General features: G+C 47.1%; 5 protein-coding genes across 5 annotated transcripts in view; 2 read left to right on the top strand and 3 right to left on the bottom strand.

Annotated features, from left to right (window-relative positions):
* Nucleotides 1-1,885, top strand: part of Pmar_PMAR004453 (rage-1, putative) — a gene marked incomplete at both ends in the record, with an annotated part of 9,327 nt that extends 7,442 nt beyond the window's left edge. The window contains 9 exons of the mRNA XM_002764953.1: nt 12-75; nt 180-240; nt 352-458; nt 503-568; nt 705-835; nt 857-1,052; nt 1,103-1,182; nt 1,223-1,287; nt 1,833-1,885. Of these exons, the coding sequence (XP_002764999.1) occupies nt 12-75; nt 180-240; nt 352-458; nt 503-568; nt 705-835; nt 857-1,052; nt 1,103-1,182; nt 1,223-1,287; nt 1,833-1,885 (823 nt within the window). The remainder of the gene's footprint in view (nt 1-11; nt 76-179; nt 241-351; nt 459-502; nt 569-704; nt 836-856; nt 1,053-1,102; nt 1,183-1,222; nt 1,288-1,832) is intronic.
* Nucleotides 1,886-4,433: 2,548 nt separating this feature from the next.
* Nucleotides 4,434-5,079, top strand: Pmar_PMAR004452 (hypothetical protein; the record flags this gene model as incomplete). The annotated part of the gene is made up of 4 exons (XM_002764952.1): nt 4,434-4,526; nt 4,569-4,637; nt 4,798-4,887; nt 4,936-5,079. The coding sequence occupies 4 exons, from the start codon at nt 4,434-4,436 to the stop codon at nt 5,077-5,079; spliced, it is 396 nt and encodes a 131-aa protein (XP_002764998.1).
* Nucleotides 5,080-6,228: 1,149 nt separating this feature from the next.
* On the bottom strand, nt 6,229-7,998 carry Pmar_PMAR004451 (Calreticulin precursor, putative). Its single transcript, XM_002764951.1, has 10 exons — nt 7,910-7,998; nt 7,751-7,861; nt 7,613-7,704; nt 7,469-7,560; nt 7,133-7,409; nt 6,971-7,084; nt 6,833-6,919; nt 6,692-6,790; nt 6,526-6,645; nt 6,229-6,471 (listed from the first exon to the last, which is right to left on the bottom strand). Exons 1-10 carry the CDS (start codon nt 7,983-7,985, stop codon nt 6,358-6,360), a joined length of 1,182 nt encoding a protein of 393 aa, XP_002764997.1. The 5' UTR covers nt 7,986-7,998; the 3' UTR covers nt 6,229-6,357.
* Nucleotides 7,999-9,306: 1,308 nt separating this feature from the next.
* On the bottom strand, nt 9,307-10,028 carry Pmar_PMAR004450 (hypothetical protein; the record flags this gene model as incomplete). Its single annotated transcript, XM_002764950.1, has 4 exons — nt 9,307-9,333; nt 9,642-9,696; nt 9,827-9,884; nt 9,929-10,028. The coding sequence occupies 4 exons, from the start codon at nt 10,026-10,028 to the stop codon at nt 9,307-9,309; spliced, it is 240 nt and encodes a 79-aa protein (XP_002764996.1).
* A 164-nt stretch (nt 10,029-10,192) lies between these two features.
* Nucleotides 10,193-11,963, bottom strand: part of Pmar_PMAR004449 (conserved hypothetical protein) — a gene marked incomplete at both ends in the record, with an annotated part of 2,531 nt that continues 760 nt past the window's right edge. Inside the window, 3 exons of the mRNA XM_002764949.1 lie at nt 10,193-10,323; nt 10,584-10,709; nt 11,102-11,929. Coding sequence (XP_002764995.1) covers nt 10,193-10,323; nt 10,584-10,709; nt 11,102-11,929 — 1,085 coding nt within the window. The remainder of the gene's footprint in view (nt 10,324-10,583; nt 10,710-11,101; nt 11,930-11,963) is intronic.

Below are 11,963 nucleotides of genomic sequence, written 5' to 3'. Positions count from 1 at the left end.
TTATTTCGAAGTGCTCTCTTTGTGCCGCTCTTCCCGGGCAAAAATGAAGTTGACCAAGTGAATAAAATTCACAAGGTAAGTGCTAGTACTTGTTGGAGGGGGAAGAGCATCATCCGTATGGCGATCGCTTATATCGTGTTTTGTATCAACTGTCTCGAAGTTGATCACCTCACTCGAAGGTCATGGGCTTACCCGCGGAAGACTTACTGAAGTATTTCAAGAGGTCCTCCAAATCGAAGGGTGGCAGAGGGAACAGATCCTTGAGGTTTATGGCAAGAAAGTGTCCACGAAGGAGCCGCAGCAGAAGTAGCGAACAGATGGAAAGCAATTCGGTGTTATGGTCACGGACAGGTGAAATCGACTTGTGGTTACGAAAATGCAAAGTGTCCGATGAGGCTATAGAGACCATCAAAGTGCTGCTGACCTACGATGCCGAGCAAAGGCCTACAGCGACTGAGGTGATCCTGTTGTTGACTTTTATATTATGAGCATTTTGCTGTAGGCACTCAGACTGCCATATTTCGACTCTCACCGTTATGCAGTGCCGGGTATTCGATCGTGGATTTCCGTAGTGTCAAGCTGTTGCAGGTATGACCACGTCTACATGTTCCACTAATACGGTGCGATCCCCATCTCCCTTTCTCGACACCACAGAGAGAAGTAACGGGAAAGTCAGTGCCGTTGTAGGAGTATCCTCTTCGTAGATGACACTGAAATGCCTTCGAAAGGAAAAGTGCCGAGCTCGGATTTTATACAGGATAGCAATATGTCGGAGACCTCAGGAAGCACGGCTCGTTACCAACCTCAAATGGGGTATGATGATCTACCAATCTCTGTGATAGTATGTCTTTGTTAGGCCTGAAGCTCATCGTGGATATGATCAACGAGATCATGCCACCATCGGGGGTCGATTGATGCGCGAAAACGATCGCTTGTTGGTTGAGGCGGACGCAACTGTGATGAGCGGATTTGGGAGACAAAATGGTATGCGAATGGAGCAGATCTCGGAGACGACTCGGTTACCACCAATACCACAACGGCAGCCTCAAGAGGTCGGTCCTGCTAGGTGCTGTTTTTTAAGTATTAACCCGCTTACTTTCAGAGTGGGCATTCAAGAGCAATGGGGATTGGCGTTGACGCCAGTCCTTATCAGCAGCGACATCACCGAAGGAGCAATCGAGTGTAGGATTGGATCTCTCATCTCGTTACATGTTTATGGCAGATACCATAGAACTTTGCGTATTGCATCCGGTAGAACTCAGATGCCAGCGTTGGAGCTCTCGAATAGTAGTCCGAGAGGAACCAATCAGCAAGGCTCGGCGGCCTCGTTCAGCCATACGATGGGGCACTTCGCTCTACCATTGTCGGAAAGGATGAGGAATATTGTCCGCGCGGGGTTTTCATAACTTGTCTGTTGCCGTATCGTATCGTTGATACACTTACCGTTGTTGTACCATTGGCTTCAGCCTATTGTTGGTTCACGATCATGCAGTTGTTGGTCATGAATGTACTCCGCTGTTGCGTTGAGAATTATCACCATCGCAGACCCGTGAGAATTGGGGATGCACCCGCGAAGTGTGTAACAATAGTGAGATGCACATTTCACATCTCACTGCGCGAAATTCCCATCAACTCCACGAACTCCGCGTAGAACTTCACTCCATGGTGTAATGCACGAAGTAATAACGCGTCGATAATGTATCCTTTTATTGGTGAGTCAGCCTTCGGCCTTTCGCCCGACAGGCTCGATTCTACCAGATGTTGCCATTATGTAACACTCACCAGACTTCAACTCGATTTTTTCTCATAGAAACAGACTACTGTATTTTTAGCACATCTGACGGCTTGCTCCAAGTCCAGATCACTCGTTATGAAGAAAATCTAAATTATCAAGGATACGACATGCGCCGTAACTTATCAGGAAACCGAATAATTTTTCAGCAATGCTGTTTACATGTGTAGCGAAGAATGGGTTCTACAGTTCGCATTTCACGAACTCCGACTTCCACTGGTGGTTTCTCGCATAGTGTGAAATCTATTTGTTTCCTTTTAGCATTGTTAACAACAGTATCTGCCATTTCTGGGCTATAGACTATCTTCTTAAGAGTGAATGATTGGAGATTCAACGCTCGGTCGACAGTCGAGTGATTCGACTCGAGTCACAGACCTATGATAATCGAACAAGTACGTGTACATTCTTCGCGGACTTTTCGAACACCGAATGTTCGGCCACAGTTTTCACTTACTGAGAATTGTGGCATACATGGCCTCCTCCGAGGTTGAAGTCGTTTCTCAGCTGAAGGTGCATACCCTTCAACAGGACTTGCGGATTCCTCCCAAGCACAGCTATAAAAGCCTCCTGGTGAGCTTGCCCAGAGCAAGTTGTTCCATCCTGGAGCATCGCAATCCGAGAATTTCTAGTCGCCGTCTCCGCGTCACCCGACGGATGGCATTGTGTCATTGACACGAGACGAGACGTGACCGCCTAGCTGAGGCACTTGCTGCGTATACGGCATGCTTGTGAGCTTGCTAGCTGAGCTGGGTCAACTCCAGAATCTGGCGACAACACTTCTTCTGAAATTTATAATTATGAACCTGGAAAATAAACGATTAGCATTTCATCAGGCCACAACAGCTTCAATCTTGAATTCCACTTTCGCTGTGAGATAGAGCACCAGCCAGGATGTCCGATGCGTCGTATGAGAGTCACAACTCACTAGTCTTTCAGTGATAAGCTCTCACGGTTGTATCTACTCTTCCATCGGCGAGGGTGTCCATCCTTGCCATATATTTGTCGATGAGTGCCAATGATCTGTCCGACATGAAGTTGTGACAGCTTAGTCTTCGAACTCAGTTGAATTGATAACCGCTTTAATGCATCGAGTAGCAGCATCAAAAACGCCGGAGGTCTATGAGAGGAGAATTTTCCCATTTGGTGTTTCCCCGACATCCTCCGCCCGAACTTCCAGCACCCACTCGAGCAGTAAGGAGACGTTTATATTCTCGAAGTGCCCCTTGAGCTTACAGTGCTGAATGCCTTCAGGTCGGCATAGCCTCAGTCGATCAGCTTCCGCTCAAATCCACACTACGAGGAAAGGAGCTGTCCAGTTAGTGGGAAAACCTCGAATCACAACCGGAGGTCACATACAGTGCGTTTCCCCTTATAATCAGCCAATACGGAATCGACATATGGTCTTTTATGTGGAATCAATCGTTGATCTTACACACACAAAGCGTCTCAACTCGTGTGCTCTCTCAGGGTGGGAATTGACTATCCCTGGACCGGCGAGTGGATTCGCTCTTGGTGGTCGAGTTCGGAACTACTCAGGACACTGCTATGGAGAAGGAAAGGAGTAGAACCGTGAATATGTAGATACGCCTTAGTCGCTGCTTAGATATGGTCATTGGTGCGCTGCAAATGATATGCACCCACTCATTGCGCAAAGCCAACTGGGAAGCTGGAGTTTGTCGAATAGAGAATATGGAAGCCACTATTATCATCAACAACAACGGTGGGAACCTTACTCTGATGCCAGAGTGTCCTGCTATCATGTAGGTATAAAGTGAGACGGAATCTCCGTTGGCCGAATCTGTTGGTATCGAGTCGAAGCCAACTCGACAGGTTCCGAGCCGATACAAATCTCATGTTTGACTAATGCTACCAAACGTTTGTTGTGTATGGAGTTGAACGGCCCTTCTATGCTGGGCTTGGACCGCACTCCTGTATCAAGAGTTCTGCCATCTTCATGGACTTGGCCGCCATTTTCAACCTATGGATTCCCTTAAGAATCAACCACACATCACCAAATTCAGAAAGTGGCGAGATCCCGGGGGGCGCAGCGAGAAAGTCGCCACAGCGCGAAAGTTGGTAGAAACCGCTCCTAGTCATGCAATCAATTGACAGCTGGCACTAATAGTGGTAATTTAGAATGTAGGGTGTATTGGGAAAGTTGATGTCTTCGAGCGGCTCAGTTTTTCTCTGCAATACACTCGCAGAGCGATGCGTTGGCCGTTAGTCCCATTGGAAGTTCAACTCCAATGTTTGTAATATGAAGGGTAGCAGTTTAAGTCCTAATCGCGAGGCTTAGTATCAACTTCCAAGATTAACCACAAATGCTCCTCTCTCAGTGAGTGGGCTTAGGAAAGTCCCCATAAATTCAGTGATAAATCATCCCAGCACCTCTAAGGCCGAATTTGCAACAGTCGTGAAGGGAGCATGCACAGCATTCAGGAAGTTAGAGTCGATGAGGCACTATTCCGCTTCTTATGGGTAGAGCCTCAGATCTGGTACGGTCTGAAGCAGTTGTTGTCATGCCGTGATAGTTAGGATGACGGCTTTTCTGGGATAGTGAGAATTCAAGATGGACAGTACCCACCTGTCTTTACGTAGTATAAATTTTTCGAGCGAATAGTGATTTTCCCACTCGTTTCTAATGTCTGTTGTTGAGAAGACCGCCACTGTAGAGGAAAAGACCAAAGAAGAGAAGGATGAGAAGTCGATGAGTTTGGGGGATCTGTTGGATGAGGTAAGCAAAGTTGTACATAAATGCATTAGCGTAATATGTTAGGTACTCGGTATCAACGGTGCGGAAGACCTTCTCAAATTTATACGGCGAATCGTCGGAGCTCTCGTCGTCGTAATAAGGGGAGGGTATTCTCTTTCGTGCCTTCTGGTCAATCTGATACCACTGTGGTAGCTGAAATTCAGGAGGAATCTATCTCAATGTCAATTCTTGATCGCTTCAACGGCTTATCCGGATTGCTCCCTTCCCCCCCATTATACGCTGTCTCTTTCAGCTCTGCCTCATATACCTGTGGTACCTTCCCACGTTCGAGTTAGCCTTCAATCTCGTGCTTGGCTTTATTGTGCTGCTAATCGGCTTAGTGGTAGTACATAACGAATGGTCTCGGATATACTTGTCATTTTCCATTCAGGCGGTGGCCTCTTGGACGGTAAGTGAGGCTCAACGAATCGAAGCGGAGCAGAAGAAGGCTAAGGAGTTGGCTGAGCAGAAGGACGAGGCCGAGACTTCCAAAGATACTCGCTCGAACACTGATGAAACTAAAAAGGAGCGATAGGCTTCCATTCGGAAATACTTTACAACAAAGTTTCTACTGTCAAGGGCATACCAGTCAGTAGTGTTGAGTTTATAGACACAGAGGTTGATTAGCTCGCAAGTAACCGAGGTTCACTGAGGTGTGGTATGTGGGTTGTCCATAACATCCATGGTGACGAGGCGTAGGGAGCGGCTGGTATCCTTAGTTTTGGAAAAATGTATTTTACAGCAAGTGTCGCCAAAACCTCATGGAGTGGACATACTCAAGTCATGTCGCTATAGATTTAATGTTACGGGAAATGGCTTTACATAAATCAATTCCTCTCTGATGTGAGGTTGAAACGATTATCTTCCTCCGTGTCACCATCAGCGTTACGTAACTAGGATAACAATGCAAGTTTTGATGCTTGACAGATTCTGGTGGATGAATACTCGAACGATAACGGTTGTGTCCGTGACGAGGAGGATCCTTCAACACGTATATTTGTTGGTTGATTACAGATGACATTCTGTCCAGTTGAGTTCTGTCCGGTGAGGTATGCCTTAACAAGGAAGTTACTCAGTACGAAACAACGCGCTTCAAAATTGCAACACAACGCTATATTAGGTCTGGTCCGTAGTGCAGCCTATGTAAGTCTATAGTGAATGTCTAGGCTTGAGTGGTTCATAACCAGTATCGATTATGCTGAGCCACATTGACTCGATCGGAGCAGATCATGTTACCGCAGTAGTGCGTGGCATAAATCGATATTGTTCAAGACTATTCGTCAAGCTTTGTGTCTTCCCCCATAAGACGCATATGCTCTTCTACTGCCCATAGTGGTGTTAGGGAAGTACAACAGCTGTCACCATATTCTTCCGACTAGGCATTCACAATGGACCAGTTGGATCAAGGGAGGCAACTCAGCTCCGTCAGGAATTTGCCAGGGCGAATATTGACATTTTATCACACGTGCCTAGTTTCATGGTTCACACTTTCACCATTTATCATAGACCAACCGCAATACTGCATCCTCAGGTTGCTTCTCAGTACGTAAACGATCAACTGGTAGAGGTGGCGGTAAACAATTCAATAATGCAATTTATTTTCTGGAATATTACAGATCGATCGTCGAGCATTTCTATCTCTGGGTTGTCTTTCCCAACTAAATCAACACAACTCACCACTATCCAGGGTTTGACCCTATGAAACTTCCAGCTTGAGAATGACCACAGGTAAAATAACTTCTTCCTTTATTTGCTAATCCTTACGATGTTGGTGTGAAAAAAAGTCCAACACATGGTTGGTGATAAATAGACTCTACAAGTCCTCTTCCGTAACGTCGTCTTTCTTTTCATCCGACTCGTCCTCCTCATCTTCGACTGACTCTTCCGCCGCCTCATCCTCTTTCTTCTCCGCCGCCTGCTTTTCCTTCTAAAAACGACCACGAATCAACACATCTTTCAATGACGCCACAGTGTAGCGTACCTCTTCCTTCGCCTTAGCCTCCTCGACAGCCCTCAACTCTTTGAACTCTTCTATCAAGACGTCCGCCTCCTTCGGGTCGTCAGTGATGATGATATTATCGAAAATTGCACCAGAGTTGACCTAAGCAGTCAAATACCAGGGCGACTCCAATGATTTTCTCCCTTACTTGCCATACGTCGAGAGCAACAGTACCAAAATCAAACTTGTGCATCTTCTCTACAGCGACGTACTTCGGGTTAGGTATCTTCTTAGGCTTCCATTCCCCCTACAAATAAACTCCCAGACACAGTACACCTCGAGCTTCTACTTTATAGTCAGGGTTGGCTATTTGCTTGGGCATCCAAGGCCCCTTATAGTCCGGATTGTCGATCATAGGTCGCTCCCACTCGCCATCCTAACACACGACGACGACTACTCCAACGATCTCCTCACAAATCCTTTGTACTTCCTCTTCGTCCCAATCCTCAGGCTGGGTAGCCTTCTCATCAGGAATCTTCGCTTCTTCCACCCAGTCTTCGGGCTTCTTATCCTCCGGATCGTCCATCATCGGTGTGTCGACCTGCACACGCAACCATCCCTTATGGACCTACCAGAGGATCGCTCTCACCCAATCGTCAGGCTTGGAGTCTTCAGGATCGTCAATCTCCTTGGGTTCGGTAAATTGCCAATTCTCCTCAATAGAGCCGTCGAAGACCTCGTCGCCGTCAATTTCGACTCTCACAGTGTCGTTGGGACGAAGTACAAGTCTGTACACGTGCGAAAGCGTATCCTGCTGTTTATACGGCAAGTCCTCCGTCTTCAGTATGTTGTCTTTGCTGTTATTGAAAATGAGGTGTGTACGACTATTAAAGCCACACTTGTCGGGGCCGAACATAATGTTGTATCTGAACACTTCACGTGGCACCCCACCACCACCCAGCAGCAGCAGCACAGGTCGACCTACACTGAGTCGCTGTTGAAGGCTGAGAGGTTCTCCATCTTCGGGGCGAACTTCAAATAACCTCCACCACAATCCATAGACTTCTCGTATTTGAGCTGAAAATTAAGGAATCTTGGGTGAATCAATGTGAGTAACCTTGGACTCTACTTGATACTGGAAGATAACCTCCTTGTCTTCACTCGAGAAGGGCTCGTCCAACTCTCTAATGTAAGCGTAATAACGATGGTCTTCAGCGGTTTCTGAGGGGAAACACTACGCAAGCTATACGATGATAGATTAACCTACTGAGGCCTCTGTTCTTCTTCTCATCAGCGAAAACCTCCCCAGCGGTGTGCTCAACTTTCCCATGGAGATCTTCCCCCTTCCAGTGAGAGGCTGTCCAACGCTCTTCCCAACCTGAGCAAGGTGAATGTGACAACAGGAGGAGGAGGAGGGGGGACGGACCGTCAGGGAAGGTTTCCTTGAGGAATACGGTGGCGACGGCGGGGAGGGCTAAACCCAATTGAACGACAAGTCGCATGAAAACTTTTGCTAAAAACTGCCCAACACGACCGAGACTCGGATGGCTGCAATCCCAACCCGAAGCGAAGAGAAAGCGATCGAGCTGATGCCGCACGAGCCATGAATGAAAACTCGGTACACGTCCTCACACCCATGAACTTGAGCACGCGTGCAACACCCCTTTCCGCGCGCGGCGTGTACGTTTTCTTGGGCGCGCGCCGGGGGTTTCGGCGCATCTTCTCTTGTGCGCTGCCGGAACAGTGACAAGCGGACAGGTCGGGCGTCACGGGTGAGAAGGGACGCTCGTAGAGTGCGAAAATATATATGTTTGGTCTTCTCAGCTGAACTTGGGATTACACTTCACTACACTATCGAACTCAAAGTGTGCAGAAACCAACGACAGTTGCCTGAAATTTCTGTCTTGTCATCAACACATGCAGTTGATCATGTGAATATCTTCCCACACTCCATATCTTGCCATTACCAAACCGTTACCTCTGGTGAGTCCCCCCTGCCCACATGCACTCGCGTGCTACCTGTTATCGGATATATCTCTACCAGATTGTGTCTGTAAGGACACTATTCTATGCTACATATTCATCATCCTCTTGGAAGTAACTCATCAATTCCCCTCATGTCGGATCCATTACCAAACCGTTACCTCGGTTGGGTTCCCTCTGACCACATGTACTCGCGTGCTACCTATTATCGCGTCCATCTCCGACAGATTGTGTCAACATTATTCCTTGCTACATATTCATCATCTTTTTCGAAGTGAATCATCAATTCCCCTCATGTCGGATTACTCCGTTTCACCCAACCTTAACATCATCGTTACATTCAGCGTCCTCTATACATTCACCACCCGAGATCTCAGGCTTAACTCTCTATATCGACCGCTACCTCCGCTACGAGCGTGCTTCGTACTACTAAAAACTTTCGTGCCGTATTATCAACGATGGTGGCCGAGTCCTTGCATGATGTTCCATTTCATGGAAAGAGAATCACTTCGCTCCGCTCATTGAGTTTGCGTACGGACGTAGCTCAGTCTTCATAAGAAGCTTTACGGCTTTCATCACTTCGACACTTGTTGAGTGCGAAGTCTACTACGACTTTCCTCTACGAAGGAACATCATGACTATACTTGTTTCACCCAATAGGTCCTTGCAGTTTCCCAACAACTACATTAGATATAACCCAACAACGTGAGGACCACAACAACTATGAATTAGAGTGATGGCAGTGGGAGAAGCCCCTTGCCGTTGGGCGAAGTTGCATGTGGATGCGTCAAGTTTAGATATTTATATAGTTTATATGCCAACTTATGAGGATCATCTTTTCTACACTGGTGAGGCGGTCTCGTGAACCTGAACACTTTTATGCTACCATCACAGCCTCAAATATTTTTACAAGTGAGAAAATATGCACACGGTCAAGTACGGTTGTTGGTGACTGCGGAAATTTTAGACAATTCTCATTGCCCGAATTCGTATATCTCACGAGGAAACTCCCGAGCTCAGCTAAGGACAGTGAACATATACTCCTCCAACACTGGAGTTTCACCCGTGACATGTTTCACGACTATTGCAAGGCGCGAATATCGCGTTTTTCACGGAGTTTTACGGCGCCACTTCACGTAAAACGGGTTGTGAAACTCCAACACTGATGACCTTACGCGTTCGAAATCGAATCCAAGGCTTCGAAAAAACATCCGATGTCCATCGCCTCTCCTGAAGGAGTATTCAGTCGAAATATTTCACGACATTCCTCCTCAGAAACCAACACCGGTGATAATTCGAGACTAAATAAAATAAAATAGAATAAAATAAAATTACCGCAACAATATGAACTTTCTCTTACTCTTTGCACATTTGTAAAAACGTATCCAATACGAGTTCATGAGCACAGTCATGATGACCTGCCAAATCAGAGATGACATAATGAACGATCGGGACATTTCACCATCGAAATGCTGTTTAGTGGCGTAAGCCAGGAAGAGCATCCTCGCCGCTGACCGGAAGCGTCGAAGAGCTTGATTGTCAACGATGGTGGTAGAAGCCATCACTGGTTCTGTAATACAGCAAGAGCATCTTTCAACAGAGTTTAACGCGAATGTAAATTATAAGACGTATATGTTTCCGCGACCGGTAACACATTTGTATGTCGCGAAGTGAATTGTGGGATATATTTTTCATATCATCACGAGTGAAATTCCAATAGGACTGTTCACTGACCAGTGATGGCGACCAGAGCCTGAGGACTGCCCCCTCCCTCTCCAGTGCTATGAATGAGTCTACGTCGACGTACTTCTTGCACACGTCGCTTGGCCTGACGAACGGCCATCGCGGCGATCTCCGCTGAATGAAAACGAAAAATTCGAAACGGCTTAGCGGAGCGAAGCAACCTTGTGTAGTTTCAGGATTCTTGATAGGCTTATTCCAGCGGTGACAGGCTCCATCACGTTCGACGTCTCTAAGACGATCCTCTGATGAGAAACGTCTCGTCAACCTCCACCACAACTCCTCTTACTCAATTCTATTATCATGCTACTGGCAGAGCCGACCTCCCCGGTATCTGAGGAATTACTTTTCTGAAAAGTTGGTATAGATTTTCTTACCGAGGAAATTCTTGATGGTCTTCAGCAGAGTTCGGCGAAAGGCCAGAAAATCAGCGTCAAATTCGTTGTCATCACCAACATGGTCCCCATCCGCCAAGACCAACCCCGAGTCCAACTTCGCCGATCCTAAAAAATCCGTCACTGCGCCACGAAATTCATCAGCTCTTACGACAAGCAAAGGTTGCCGACTGAAAGGTGCTGCTTGTTAGATTAGGACGCAGATCCATTCTGGAGACACCAAATCAAGTGTTACCAATTTCTCCATCTTGCTCACTTGCCAAATCTTGCATTTCCTCAACGCACTACCATTGCCCGTCTCAACTGATGTAAAACTCAATACCACTCCTTTATGAAATCATCATTATATTAAAGCTTAGCTCTCATAATTGACATCGTCACGCTCATATCAGCAACTGCCTTTCGCCACTTTCCTTGTACAGGATTCTCAACAGGCCTCTTTAATATCGACCCTCCAGCAGGTGGTCCCGACAGACGCTCGAAAACCAACCCTGCCCGACTTAGCCGTTTTATCATCTTTTCCGGATCAAAAGCATAACCCGGCGTAACAACTCCCCAATGGCCGTCAACACCTTCATTTTCAAGAAGCCCTACAGCGGCTTCGGAGACCATCAAAGCTGTTTCGTCGTAACCGGGATCACCACCACTTAGTTGCAACCAAAGATTTGCCCCCGACACACTAGTAGCATGAACGACGTATTTAAACCACGACCGTGTGCGAAGAAGAGGATCTGGACCTTGTCCCGGCTTAGGCAGCTTGCCCATTTCGATCAGTGATTGACGAACCTTCGGACTAGCAACAATGGTTTGCTTTTTTGCACTTTTTTCATCAGAAACGCACAGAGCTTCCCCATAGGAAAAACGCTGCCCTTTTAAACTGGCAGTTCGACGAACCACTCTCGTATTGATAGAAGCCATCCCGAATGGCGCCAGCCAACACCCGAGCGTTTCACTGGGACAAACCGGATGATCATCAACTTCAACTGATGACGACGTAGTAGACGGTCCTCCACCTAGGCAATAGAGATCGGATGCCTCAGGAACGCCGGCCATGGCAATCCCCGACTGGAGAGTCCCCCCACTAAACGTCCCTCGCATCGACACGAATGCTTCAGCGCTCGACAATGGAGCCTTTAGGATTTTCTCGGCGAAACCAACGAGGAGGTCGGCCGGCTGGGAGTCAAAACCACAAAAGTTGACGATGAAAGTTTTGTTCATTTTCGCTTTCTCGTGAAGGAGAAGGAGATCTCGAGCGACCCAGGGAGTTTCTCCAGTGATATCACAGTAGTGAGTGCCACAAGCGATGCAAACACGGACGAGGGGTGTTCCTAAATGGAAGAAATATGATAGTCGTAACAGTGT

The sequence above is a fragment of the Perkinsus marinus genome, assembly GCF_000006405.1.
Source record: "Perkinsus marinus ATCC 50983 genomic scaffold scf_1104296975926, whole genome shotgun sequence".
Lineage (NCBI taxonomy): Eukaryota > Perkinsozoa > Perkinsida > Perkinsidae > Perkinsus > Perkinsus marinus.
Note: the sequence above shows the minus strand (reverse complement) of the source record. Positions and strands in the feature narration are given on the sequence as shown.

What these genes read in the sequence shown, in the direction of transcription:
- Pmar_PMAR004451 (XM_002764951.1), bottom strand. Translation starts at nt 7,985, where the DNA reads ATGCGACTTGTCGTTCAATTGGGTTTAGCCCTCCCCGCCGTCGCCACC. An exon ending in ACTCCAAGCCTGACGATTGG is followed by an intron (nt 7,085 to 7,132) that starts GTGAGAGCGATC and finishes TTGCGTGTGCAG; the next exon opens with GTCGACACACCGATGATGGA. An exon ending in TAGCCAACCCTGACTATAAA is followed by an intron (nt 6,791 to 6,832) that starts GTAGAAGCTCGA and finishes GTTTATTTGTAG; the next exon opens with GGGGAATGGAAGCCTAAGAA.